Source organism: Miniopterus natalensis, chromosome 17, assembly GCF_054644295.1.
Source record: "Miniopterus natalensis isolate mMinNat1 chromosome 17, mMinNat1.hap1, whole genome shotgun sequence".
NCBI lineage: Eukaryota > Metazoa > Chordata > Mammalia > Chiroptera > Miniopteridae > Miniopterus > Miniopterus natalensis.
In genome coordinates, this window is record NC_142097.1 from 41,955,280 (window position 1) to 41,967,016 (window position 11,737).

Below are 11,737 nucleotides of genomic sequence, written 5' to 3' on the forward strand. Positions count from 1 at the left end.
GTTCTCCGCTAGCACATGGGGGCCAGAGGGGGGTTCTCCGCTAGCACATGGGGGCGAGAGAAAGCTGTCGTGAGAACTAAAAGAGAAAACACTTGGCAGTCCTGAGAACAGAACCCTGGGGCAGTGGTTGGCACCCTATGTTATTCTTCGTGCCCTGGGCAAAACTTCAGACACTATATGAGGAGCAGACAAAACCGGCTGGGCGTGGTTCAACAGTTGAGCATCGACCTAGAATCCAGGAGACAGGGGTTCGATTCCGGGTCAGGGCACAGGCCCGGGTTGCGGGCTCGGCAGCCGATCAATGACTCTCTCATCATTGATATTTCTATCTCTCTCCCTCTCCCCCTCCTTTCCTCTCTCTGAAATCAATAAAGATATGTTAAAAAAAAAAAAAAAATGGGCAGAGGAACCAAACATTTTTCCAAAGAAGACATACAGATAGCCAGCAGGTCCCTGGAAAGGTGCTCAGCATCACTGATCAGCAGGGAAATGCGAACCAAAACCACAAGGAGACGCCACCTCACACTCGTTAGAATGGCTGTCACCAAAACAAACACACACAAAAACCCAACAACAAAAACCCCCAACAAGATACAACAAGCGTTGGCGAGAATGTGGAGAAAAGGGAACCCTTGTGCATTGTTGGTGGGGAGCAAAGTGGTGCAATCATGATGAAAAACAAACAGTAGAGAGGTTCCCCAAAAACGCAAAAAAGAGAAGTGTCATCCGATCCAGCCGTCCCGCTCCTAGGAGCAGCCGAGGTCCAGAAAGACACTGAGCGCCCAGCAACAGACGGGGCGACAGAGAAGACGGGGCGCGTACCCGGAGCGGAATGTGACTGGGCCCTAAGCAGGGAGGGGGCCTCGCCGGCAGTGCACCGCCGAGGAGTCTTGAGGGCGCTGAGTGAGAGAAGTCAGGCTGAGAAAGGAAAGCAGCGTATGACGCCACTTCTCTGTGGAATCTAAAAAAGATGAACTCAAACGGGGTGGAGCTGCGGTTACGGTGGCGGGTAGGAGAAATGGAGAGATGCTGGTCAAAGGGCGCAACTTTCCACTTATAAATTCTGGGGACCTAATGGATAGCCTGTGAGTATAGCTGCTAATACTATATTATATACTAGAAAGTTGCAAGAGAATAGATCTTAAATGTTTTCACCACACACGCAAAAAATGGCATTTTTGTGACGTGATGGAGATACTAGCTATCGCTACAGTGCTGATCATTTTGCACTTAAAATAAATAAGCGTATCGAATAGAAACATTGTGCCCTTAAAAATTACACAGTGCTGTATGCCAATTATATCTAAATAAAGCTGGAAAAAATAAAAATAAAATAAAGTAACAACTTTACTGTTAAAAATATATGCATGTACTCTGGAAATACGTATGAACATATATGGCAAAGGCCACGAAGAAAACGAGATGGTGCGTGTGCAATTCAGAGCCGGTTCCCTCCGAGGGGAAGCTTCGGGCCGCAGACGTGCTAATGACGCTTATTACTTTAAGCTGCTAGGTGGGTACCCCCAGCTTAATGAATAGGCATTTATTAGGTATATCTGTGTGTGTGTGTCTGATACATTGCAAGAAAAGCCTTCTAATGAGTTCACAGACTATTCTGATGGACTCATGGCCAGTGACACAGGGTTTATTAGTCAGGGGTCATTCCCACGCCCCCGAGGGCGGGTCATCGGCGGGAGCAGGTGTTACGGGTTCCCTGGGGGGCGGAGCTCTGAGGCCTGTTCACCCACAGGACAGCACCGAGCATGCTCAGGAGCAGGGGCACCTTCAGGAAGACCAGGACCAGGAAGTGGACACTGCCGAGCAGGGACCTGCGGGGGACACAGTGACACACGTAAGCCACATCTTCAGGGGAAGGCCCTGGGCCCTCCACTTTCCCCTTGTCACTCAGCCCGGGTCCTGAGGTCACAACCGTGGGTGGGGCGGCCCCCCTTGAAGGACCACTGCCCCTGCCCCTCTGGGTAACAACTGCCCTTAAGAATTGGAACGGGGGACACAGAGAAGGGCTGCCACTAGGATACGGTGAGGCACAGGGACTGAGGTGGGCCCCAGGCCAGGAGAAGGGTTCGTCCTAAGCCCGCCACAGTTGCAGGTCACCCCAGCAGAGATACTGGAATCAATAATGTGGCTATTGGTTGGGTATCTGCTCTCCTGCCGCCTGCACAAACCAGAAGGGTACAGGCTGTTCTAGTTTCTTCACAGCGGGTAACTGGTGCCTGGCCAGGGTCTCCAACATGTTAGTACTTACAGTTAGTTAGTGGCCACTGATGGCGGGAAGGAATGGCCCCACCCAGCTCCCACCTCCCTCAGAGGCCTGGGCTCTTCAACAGGATGACGCTGTGGCCAGGGCTTGGGGGAGGCCACCAACCCCAGGGCTTCTGCTTCTTGCCCCGGCCTAGGCTGGGTCCTGAGGGCTCCTTTGCAGACTTTGCCCCCCCTCTTCCCTCTGCCTGGAGCCCTATTTCTGCAGGTACTGAGTGCCTGGCTCCCCAAACCCTGCATGTCTCCATCACATGGCCTCTAACCAGGGAGGCCTCCCTGATAATCGTGCGTTAAATAGCAAACCTACTCCCTCCCTCCACAAAGCCCTCCCCAGCACCTGTTCCCTCCCAGAATTTGCCATGAACTGGCATATTTACTGGCATATTCGTTCATTGTTGAATCCACCCCTTAGAACACAACTTCTCTGAGAGCAGGATGCTGTCTGGGTGGTTTATGCAGCACCCCAAAGCTGAGAATGGTGCCTGGCACCTAGTAGGAGCCTCATAATTAGGTGTGAGCTCGATGAATAAAAGAGGGGCCAGGAGAGGAACTATAACCCCCCTCCCCTAAACCCCCCCTGCCCCGCCGTCTAGGGGAGATCCACCAGGCATCAAATCCTGGGATGCGGGCCCCTTACCGAGGGTGTTGGCTGGGATCAGGGGTCTCCCTCCTGGTCATATTGGGCCTGGTGGTCACTGGCAGGACAGAGGGAGAGCTCTGGGTGCTTGTGAAGACCTTCAGGGTGGGGCCTAAGGAAGAAGCACAAGTCAGGCCCTGTGTCCCCTCCCTGGGTCTCCCACTCTGTCAGCTGTGTGGCTCTGTCTCAAAGTCAAGGCCACTCAGGCCACCTGGACAGATGTGCTGTGGCCACAGCCAGGCTAGACCCGCCCCTGGGCCCCTCCCCGGGCCCCTCTGCAGGAACTCTGTGGCCTGGTGGGCACGTTCGGATGCTCAGCAGAGGGTCAGAGGGTCTGTGGGCAGAGCGCTGGGCGCCAGGTCACAGCCCGGCCACAGCCACACTGTCTTGTTCGTCCGCCCTGCAGGGACTGGGTGACCTTTACTCTGTAGCGATTAACTAGTGACGGGTAGCCAGGGGCTGACAGGTCGAGCGGGACTCACAGGAAACAGACATGCAGCAGAGTCTGCCTTGAATGACGGGACCCCACAGTCCCTTAGGGCGTGCCATGGTCTGAAGGTTTGTGTCCCCAAAATTCTTTTGTTGGAAGCCTGATGTCCAGTGGGACGGTATTAGGAGGTGATCAGGTCGTGAGGGTGGAGCCCTGGTCAATGGGATTAGTGCCCTGAGAGGCCACTCCAGCACGGGAGGATGCCACAGAGGCCTGCAGCCCCGAGGTGGCCCTCAGCCACGTGCTGGCCTCCTGACCTCGGGCTTCCAGCCTCAGGAGCCGTGAGCAAGAGCTTCTGCTGCTCAGAAGCTACCAGCCAGCCTGTGGTGCTTTGTTATAGCGGTGAATGTGCACTCAGTCCCCAAACTGTCAGCCAGGCCCATGGCCCTGGGCAGCCACTGGACAGTCCTGTCTGGGGAAGGAAATGAGCAGAAAGATCTAGAAAGACACACACCAGGGGGACCCCTCAGGATGTGGCCTGTCCTCAAGGCACGTGGACAACCCCTTCCCCTCACAGCCAGAGGTTTCCGTGGATTTTCAGTTCCTCACTCTTTTGCTTTTTAACCCTCACTTGGGAAATTTTTTCCATTGCTTTTCAGAGGGAGTGAATGGGAGAGAGAGAGAGACATCGATGTGAGAGAGACACAGGGGTTGGTTGCGTCCCACTCGAGTGCCGCCTGGGGCAGGGACCGAGCCTGCAACCGAGGTCTGTGCCCTTGGCTGGAATCAAACCTGGGACCCTTCAGTCCCCGGGCCGATGCTCTCACCACTGAGCCAAACTGGCCAGGGCTCCGTTCCTCTCTCAAATAGGAGCACACAAAGGGCATGTGAGGAAACCTCTCATGTGAGGGTGAGAAACTAGGCCTATAAGGAGGAAGTAAGGGGAGCCAGAGGCAACCTCAGAGCAAGAGCACAGGGGGAAACCTATGAGCTTAGACAGGTGCTCTGCTAGAGAAGAATTGTTTGGAGGACATGGAAGAAAGTTTGGGGCCCTAACACCTGAGAGCCCACTTGGTCACCTTGCCCCTCCTTTGTCCGAGGGAGGTATTTTCAGGGGTTTCTCAGGGTTCCCTCCTGTGGGTACAAGGCATCTGAGAAAGAGGGGGAGGGAGAGGGTCAGCCTGAAGGGACAGGGTGGCTCCCAAAACATCACAGGAGCCCCACACAGGGACCTGGGGCTCCTACTGGGCCCCTCTCATGGCTGCTGAATGCTGCAGACCCCCAGGACCATGGCTGTGAGGCTGGTTCCTCAGGAACCATCCAGGCTTGAGACAGTGACAGAGGGTCTGGAACAGACTGTGCCTTTGCTTGTGTGTGTGTGAGTGTGTGTGTGAGTGTGTGTGTGTGAGTGTGTGTGTGCGTGTGTGTGAGTGTGTGTGAGTGAGTGTGTGTGTGAGTGAGTGTGTGTGCGTGTGTGTGTGCGTGTGAGTGAGTATGTGTGTGTGCGTGTGTGTGAGTGTGTGTGTGAGTGAGTATGTGTGTGTGCGTGTGTGTGAGTGTGTGTGAGTGTGTGTGAGTGTGTGTGTGAGTGTGTGTGAGTGAGTGTGTGTGAGTGTGTGCGTGTGTGTGTGAGTGAGTGTGTGTGAGTGTGTGTGAGTGTGTGTGTGAGTGAGTATGTGTGTGTGCGTGTGTGTGAGTGTGTGTGAGTGTGTGTGTGTGTGAGTGTGTGTGTGAGTGTGTGTGTGAGTGAGTGTGTGTGAGTGTGTGTGCGTGTGTGTGTGAGTGAGTGTGTGTGAGTGTGTGTGAGTGTGTGTGCGTGTGTGTGTGCGTGTGTGTGAGTGTGTGAGTGTGTGTGAGTGTGTGAGTGTGTGAGTGTGTGTGAGTGTGTGTGAGTGTGTGTGCGCGTGTGCGAGTGTGTGAGTGTGTGTGTGCGTGTGTGTGTGTGAGTGTGTGTGTGAGTGTGAGTGTGTGTGAGTGTGTGAGTGTGTGTGCGTGTGTGTGAGTGTGTGTGCGTGTGTGTGTGAGTGAGTGTGTGTGTGCGTGTGTGTGTGAGTGTGTGTGTGTGTGCGTGTGTGTGCGCGTGTGCGAGTGTGTGAGTGTGTGTGTGCGTGTGTGTGTGTATGTGTGTGTGAGTGTGAGTGTGTGTGAGTGTGTGAGTGTGTGTGCGTGTGTGTGAGTGTGTGTGCGTGTGTGTGTGAGTGAGTGTGTGTGTGCGTGTGTGTGTGAGTGAGTGTGTGTGTGCGTGTGTGTGTGAGTGTGTGTGCGCGTGTGCGAGTGTGTGAGTGTGTGTGTGCGTGTGTGTGTGAGTGTGTGTGTGAGTATGTGTGTGCATGCCCAGACAACACAACACCCACACACTGTGTCCTAATCACTGAGCCCCCACCTCACGCAGCTCTTCATTCCACGTCTGTCCTGACCGACCAGTGGGGTGACCAGGTACAGATCAGGCAGCCTGGAGCTGGGACAAGGGGAGGGTGCGTGCGGCTCACCTGGGATCACAGACACCAGAACCTTGAAGGTGGGGTCCCAACTTATTTCTCGCCATGTTCTATCGATCCCACACCAGTATGTGCCTTCATCACCCTTTTCGAGGTTCTCCAAGGTCACGGTGAAGGTGAGGTTTGCTGGATCGTCCCTGATGGACACACGGCCGCTCCTCGCTTCTCTCTCTGACTCTGTGGTCTCCACAATCTTCTTCAGCAGTGACGGACATCGGCCTTTGCACCAGTATTTCTTTTGTTCGGTGAACTCCGCCTCGTACTGACACTGCACGCTCAGGGATCCCCCGACGGTGCCCGTCACGCGGCTGGGGCCGCTCAGCGACAGACAGCCTGGAAGACCACATCCCTGATTCTGATGGTTAATCACAGGCCCGCCCTCACCGGTGTTGCCCTGGCTGGCACTGCGGACGAGACCCGCCTGCTCTGTGCACGGGTCCCGTGGCTGCAGCTGAGGCGGCGCTGGCTGCTCCCGAAGCTTCTCTGCCTCCCTCCCTGCGCGTCCTTCCTCCTCTGGGCTGCACCTCACCCACCACCGCCCCGCTCCTTCCTTTCCCCACTCAGGGCCCAGCTCCCCGCCCAGCCTGCGCCACTCACCTGGGACCTGGAGAAAGAGCAGAGCTGACGGCAGCCACGGGGCCCCTCCCCTTGGAGCCATCTCTCCGGCGGAGACCCCACCGGCAGCGGCACCAGGCTCTGTGTGTAGACAACGTCAAGCGTCCTCACGGAGGGTTGGGCCTCCACAGCTCTGCTTTGCCGGGCCTCTCTGCTTCCTTGCCCAGCCCAGTTTTGAGTCCAATGCTGGAGCTGGTCAGGGTGCAGGAAGTTCAGGGTTAGAAGCTGCTCAGGCTACTGCAGGCCCCTGGATCCCGGTGCCCTTGGCTTCTCTCAATGCCAGCGACTGGACAGGATGCTGCCCCTTCTCAGAGCTCCTCTCACGGCCACACCCATCTCCGCACAGCACAGCTAAACTGGGACATTTCCTCTGAGATATGTCACCTCTTTGTTGTCAAGAGAGACAGTCCTGCCCTGGTCTGTGTGGTTCAGTGGTTAGAGCGTTGACCTGAGCACAGAAGGGTCGCAGGTTCAATTCCCAGTCAAGGGCACGTACCTGGGTTTCGGGGTTGCTCCCTGCCCCTGGTCAGGGGCATGCGGGAGGCAACCAGTCGCTGTGTCTCTCTCACATCCATGTTTCTCTCTCTCCTCCCCTCCCACCCTTTAACTCTCGCTGAAAAGCAATGAGAAAAAATATATATCCTCAGGTGAGAATTAACAACAACAAAGGTTGATAGGTCTGGGATGAAAACCAGGCCTCTTCACCTTCTCTGGCCTTGGTGGTGACCTCAGAGGCGCTATGACCACAGACCTGTAGCTCCAGGCACCCATGGGCCGCTCTGATCCCGTGGGGCCCCCAGCTCTTCCTCCCACACAGGTTGGCACTGCGACCTCAGATGCCTTCAACACTCCCTTCCTGGTCCTGGGGTCACATCCAAGGCTGCGCCCCCCTTTGCGTTTCCCTGTTCCGCGACACTGGTGTGGAGCAGCCGTCACCAGCCCTCTGAGCGTTCACCCTACGCTTTCTTCCGAAAGCCAACCCCTGCGAGATTCAGGACGGAGGCCTGAGAATGGTCAAGGAGAGCGAGGAGGAGTGAAGAGGCCGGATGGAAAGCTGGGGACCCCGTGAAGCTGACACTGAGCCCTTCCTCTCCATCCAGTGGCACAGAGAGGGCTGTCTGCCCAAAGGCTCTGGCTGCTGGTGTCCCTTAGGGGTTCACAGCGATAACCAGGGGCCTCTTCAGGGTACAGAGATGGGCATGGTCCTTCCCAGGAGGTGGCGGCGCAGGTCTGTCCTGACTCAGACAGGCTTGTTCTCATGACATGGTGGCGTGAGGGCCAATTTACCCTGGAAACCGTAGGGAGGCGGGGCCCATTTTAACATTTATGTTGGTTTCCCAGCCTTGTCATGCACAACCCAGGCCTATCCACTTGCCCTGAACACTCCCTCCTCAGATCTGTACCTCTCCTATACTCTCACAATCAAAGGCAATAACCCCAGAGTTATTGCAACCCAAATCCTGCCACATGGGATTCTCACTCCCCATCAGTCCTTACTCTCCTGCCTGGCTCTATCCCCTCCCCTGGACTCAGCCTTCAGGGCCTCAATCTACTCCAGTCTGAATTGCCCACTGGGCTGCAGACCCCTGCTTGTACCTTGAGCTCTGGCCCCTGGCCTCCTGAATGTCTGAGTCCACAGCTGTTTGGTTCCAGAGGGGACAAGGTGGTCCCCACTCAGACAGCCCTGGCTGACGGGCAGAATGGGGCTGGGGGAGTGGACTCAGCCAACGGGAGACAATGGGTTTAGTTCTAGTGCTTGCGGGGCCGGGGTCAGGATACTGGAATCGGCGGGGAGGGACCCAGCAGCTGAGACGTAATCCTGTTGGGGAAGAAATTTCTAAATCCATGACGACAACCACAGTCAAGCTCTGCAAATGGCTACAGCGCCTTCTGTTGGTGACTTTAAGAACTGTCCCAAGCATGCCGGGTTGTTACCTTCGTTCTTGCCCATGAGGCTAATAGAAATGCTTCTGTCTTTGAGTGTTAGGCTAAGTCACTGACCCCTCCAGCTCCCTCCAGACAGTGGCTAGACCTCAAGAAGAGGCCCCAGCACTTTGGAAAAAAGATCTTTGGTCTCGAGCGAGATAGATTTGAGCTCAGGTTTGGACTTCTTTGCAAAAGTAAAAATCACAGAAACAGAAATAAGGCACTCCTCTAAAGCTGTATCACCCAAGGAGGGGGCCTAGGAACGCTCGATGCAGAGACCCGGGGGCACTGGGGCATGCAAGAGGGGAGACCCACGCTTTCCACGGCCTGGCTGAGTGGAAAGCTTTGAGTGCTACCGTCTAGCTAGGACTCCTCGGGCTTTGCTTCCTGATCCTGCAGCGGGGGCAATGCTGAACATGGGTACAGAACTGAGAAGGCACAGACAGGACTGTGGGCCCCCCCTTCTGCCTGCCCCCCTGCTCCGGCTCTCCGCGGTAAGGGTCTGGGCCAGAGCTCCCTCCCCAGCAGGCCTTCTGACTGACATGGGGCTTGGGCACGGGAGAAGGGTCCCAACAAGGTGAACTGCACATCTAATAAGTCCATCTCTGCGGACTTACCCTGTGGCCACATCCCAGATCTGTGAGTGCATAATCCTGAGAGATGTTCCTAAGGGCTGACAGAACCCTCCCGTTGGCCCAAAAGCCTATGAAGAGGAAGCTACAATGGCAGAAAAGTCCTGAAACTGTGCTGCTCCCATCGAGACAGTGAGCTGTAAGCAAAGCCGTGTTTTGAGTGAATGGACGGGATCAGTGGCCCCACTCTGGGATCTAAGGGTGCAGGAGTGCTGAGCTCCCTCATATCCCTGCTAATTAGTGTCTCTTCATTATTACTACAAATTACTACTAATTATTACTGCACTATTTGTCTCCATTAGTCACGTGGGGTTTTTTAATTTTATATTTTATGATGCTTTAGCTTCTTGGGGCACGGTGAGCCCAGGGAGGGACTGCCCCTCCCAAGTTAACTGATTCCCCAAGGCAGTAAAAGACTTGCCTGCAAGCCTGCCTTTGATATCCCAAACCCTGCTCCCACTTGACTATTCTTATCTGGCTCCTGCAGCCTCGGACCTCATCCCCCTGCCCGAAATCACCCCAGGGCACCGCATCTAATAACTAGGGACAACTCCTATGGCCCAGAGCCCGCCAAAATTATGCACACTATTCAGGCGGAAACCTGCTCGGTTTGTTTACCTTGTTTCACTCTTTCCTTCCCCAAAAAAACACAAGAAAGGCTCCGCCCTCCGTTCCTCTCCCTCCCTCTGCCTCCTGCCTCCTGCCTCCTGCCTCCTGCCTCCTGCCTCCTGCCTCCTGCCTCCTGCCTCCTGGGGCTTCTGGGGCTTCCTCGTGTGGCCCCGTGTGGAGGGACTGATGAGTGTCAGCTTCTTTCATGACAGCCATTCCCATGTTTGAAAACACCTACTTAATTCACTGATCCGATTCCTCACCAACTCACGGTGTCCTGTCCTGTCACAGCGGACCACCTTAAACGTGACCGATTGCCAGCCCAATCGCAACTGTTGTTCCTGAGGTGCTGCCTTTATGAGAACAGCCTCCGGTGCTGGGTGCGCTGCTCTAGGTGGCAAATGCATTCTTTTCGAAAGGTTAACGTGATGGCTTCTTGGGCAGCTAAATAGCCATCTCAGATGGTGGGTAAAGAAAAATTGAATTTATTTAAGGAAAGGGGATGGGGGATGGGATATCCAAAGGGAAGGCTACACAGCACCGAGCCAAGAGGATATTGGGTCGATGATGGCAGCCCCCAGGAGCCGGGGTCTCATCCTTATATGTAATCACTGGCAGGAAGCTCTGGTCAGTGGGTCTTGGGGCTGGGTGGGTCGGTGGGCTAGGGATGCAGGTGCAATGCGGATGGCACATGGAGGTGTGATCAGATGTTTTAGGACAGTTTTAATTCCTTATATGGCCTGATCCTGGGTGCCCATCAAGTCTTCCTGGTCTTTGCTCTCTTGTGGCTGGAAGCTCACAAATGGCAGTTAAGGATTATATTGCCCTGCAGTCCTAACACTTTTCGATCCCCATAGAGAAAGAAGGTCAGAAGTAGTTCAGTTGACTCAGGAAGAGAACAGGACACATTCAGAGTCAGCCCCGGATTATGGGGATTCTTCTTTCTGTCCCCGCAGTGGGAGGGGCACTGGCTCACTCTACTGATGGCTGCAGGGGCCGGAGGAGCAAGTTCTCCAGATGCGCCGATAAGACACATCTGCACAAGAGGTAAATAGAAACCCTGCAGAATTTCAGGCGTCTCCCTCAGGCTCAGCGTTTAGGAGTCCAGGGTCTGGAATGAGTTCTTTTGTCTTGAGTCTCAAACCTCTAAGAAAAAGCCCTCGGCTCAGTGGGCCTCTGTGAATTTGGGGGCCGGCATGTCCCATGCTCGAGTGCTGCTCAGACTCACTGGGCGACCCAAAAAGCTGCCAGGTTCACGTGGGGTCCAGAGCATGAGAGGCCTCTCCAGCAGATCCAGGCTGGGGTAGAAATGGCCTTGTCATGTGGGCCATGTGTCCTGGTTGTTTCTGGGGAAGACAAGGATGCTGTGCGGCATCTCTGGCAGCCCCAGTAGGAGGAACGTACTTCCGAGCCCTAGGGCCCCAGAGCAGGAACATAGCATGTGCCACAGAGAACTACCCGCCCTTTAACATGCCTCCCAACTCTCTGCCATGCTGAAGTCCAGCCGAAAGTCCCCACCACCTTACACTGTGGTGAATGTGACGTTACCCAGCCATGATGGTGGCTCCAGCCACACAGTCACGGCCTGTCCGGTGCTGCGTCCTCAGCTGTCACACTTATGGCCTTGGGGGGAGCGCCCTTTAATCCGCTGATGGGGGGGAAAGTCCAGTTTTTCATGAACGAGCGAGCTTGAAGCAGTAGGATGTTTGTGTGCAAGATTCAGAAACAGCAGTGCCCTGATCAGAGCTCTGAAGAAAAGCAAAGAAATGATTGGCCCCCAAAAAGTGAAGGGAGCAGTTGACCCCGGGAGCAGGAGGAGGGACCTGAGATCAGGGAGGAGTATGTGGGGGCTTTAAACGTCTCAGCGATGTCTGACTTCTTAGGCTGAATGGTGGGTGCACAGATGTTTATTTTTAGTCCTTCCACACTGTCCATTACGTTCTATGCACACTTTTGTGTAGGTGATGGTTTTCATTAAAAGATTTTTTAAAGCCTCTGGCAATAAGTTGGAAAGGGATGTAAGGTTCGGGGTCGAGGTTCTGTCTTCTCTAGTCTGAGTGGCTGTGTCTCTGGACGGGACATCGATGGGCAAGGACAGCGGCGGGTTGTC

General features: G+C 55.0%; 1 protein-coding gene across 1 annotated transcript; it reads right to left on the minus strand.

Moving 5' to 3' along the window:
• Positions 1-1,684: 1,684 nt before the first annotated feature.
• On the minus strand, positions 1,685-6,562 carry LOC107540001 (CMRF35-like molecule 6). Its single transcript, XM_016216662.2, has 4 exons — positions 6,443-6,562; positions 5,837-6,178; positions 2,918-3,029; positions 1,685-1,829 (listed from the first exon to the last, which is right to left on the minus strand). The coding sequence occupies exons 1-4, from the start codon at positions 6,501-6,503 to the stop codon at positions 1,685-1,687; spliced, it is 660 nt and encodes a 219-aa protein (XP_016072148.2). The 5' UTR covers positions 6,504-6,562.
• Positions 6,563-11,737: the final 5,175 nt, after the last annotated feature.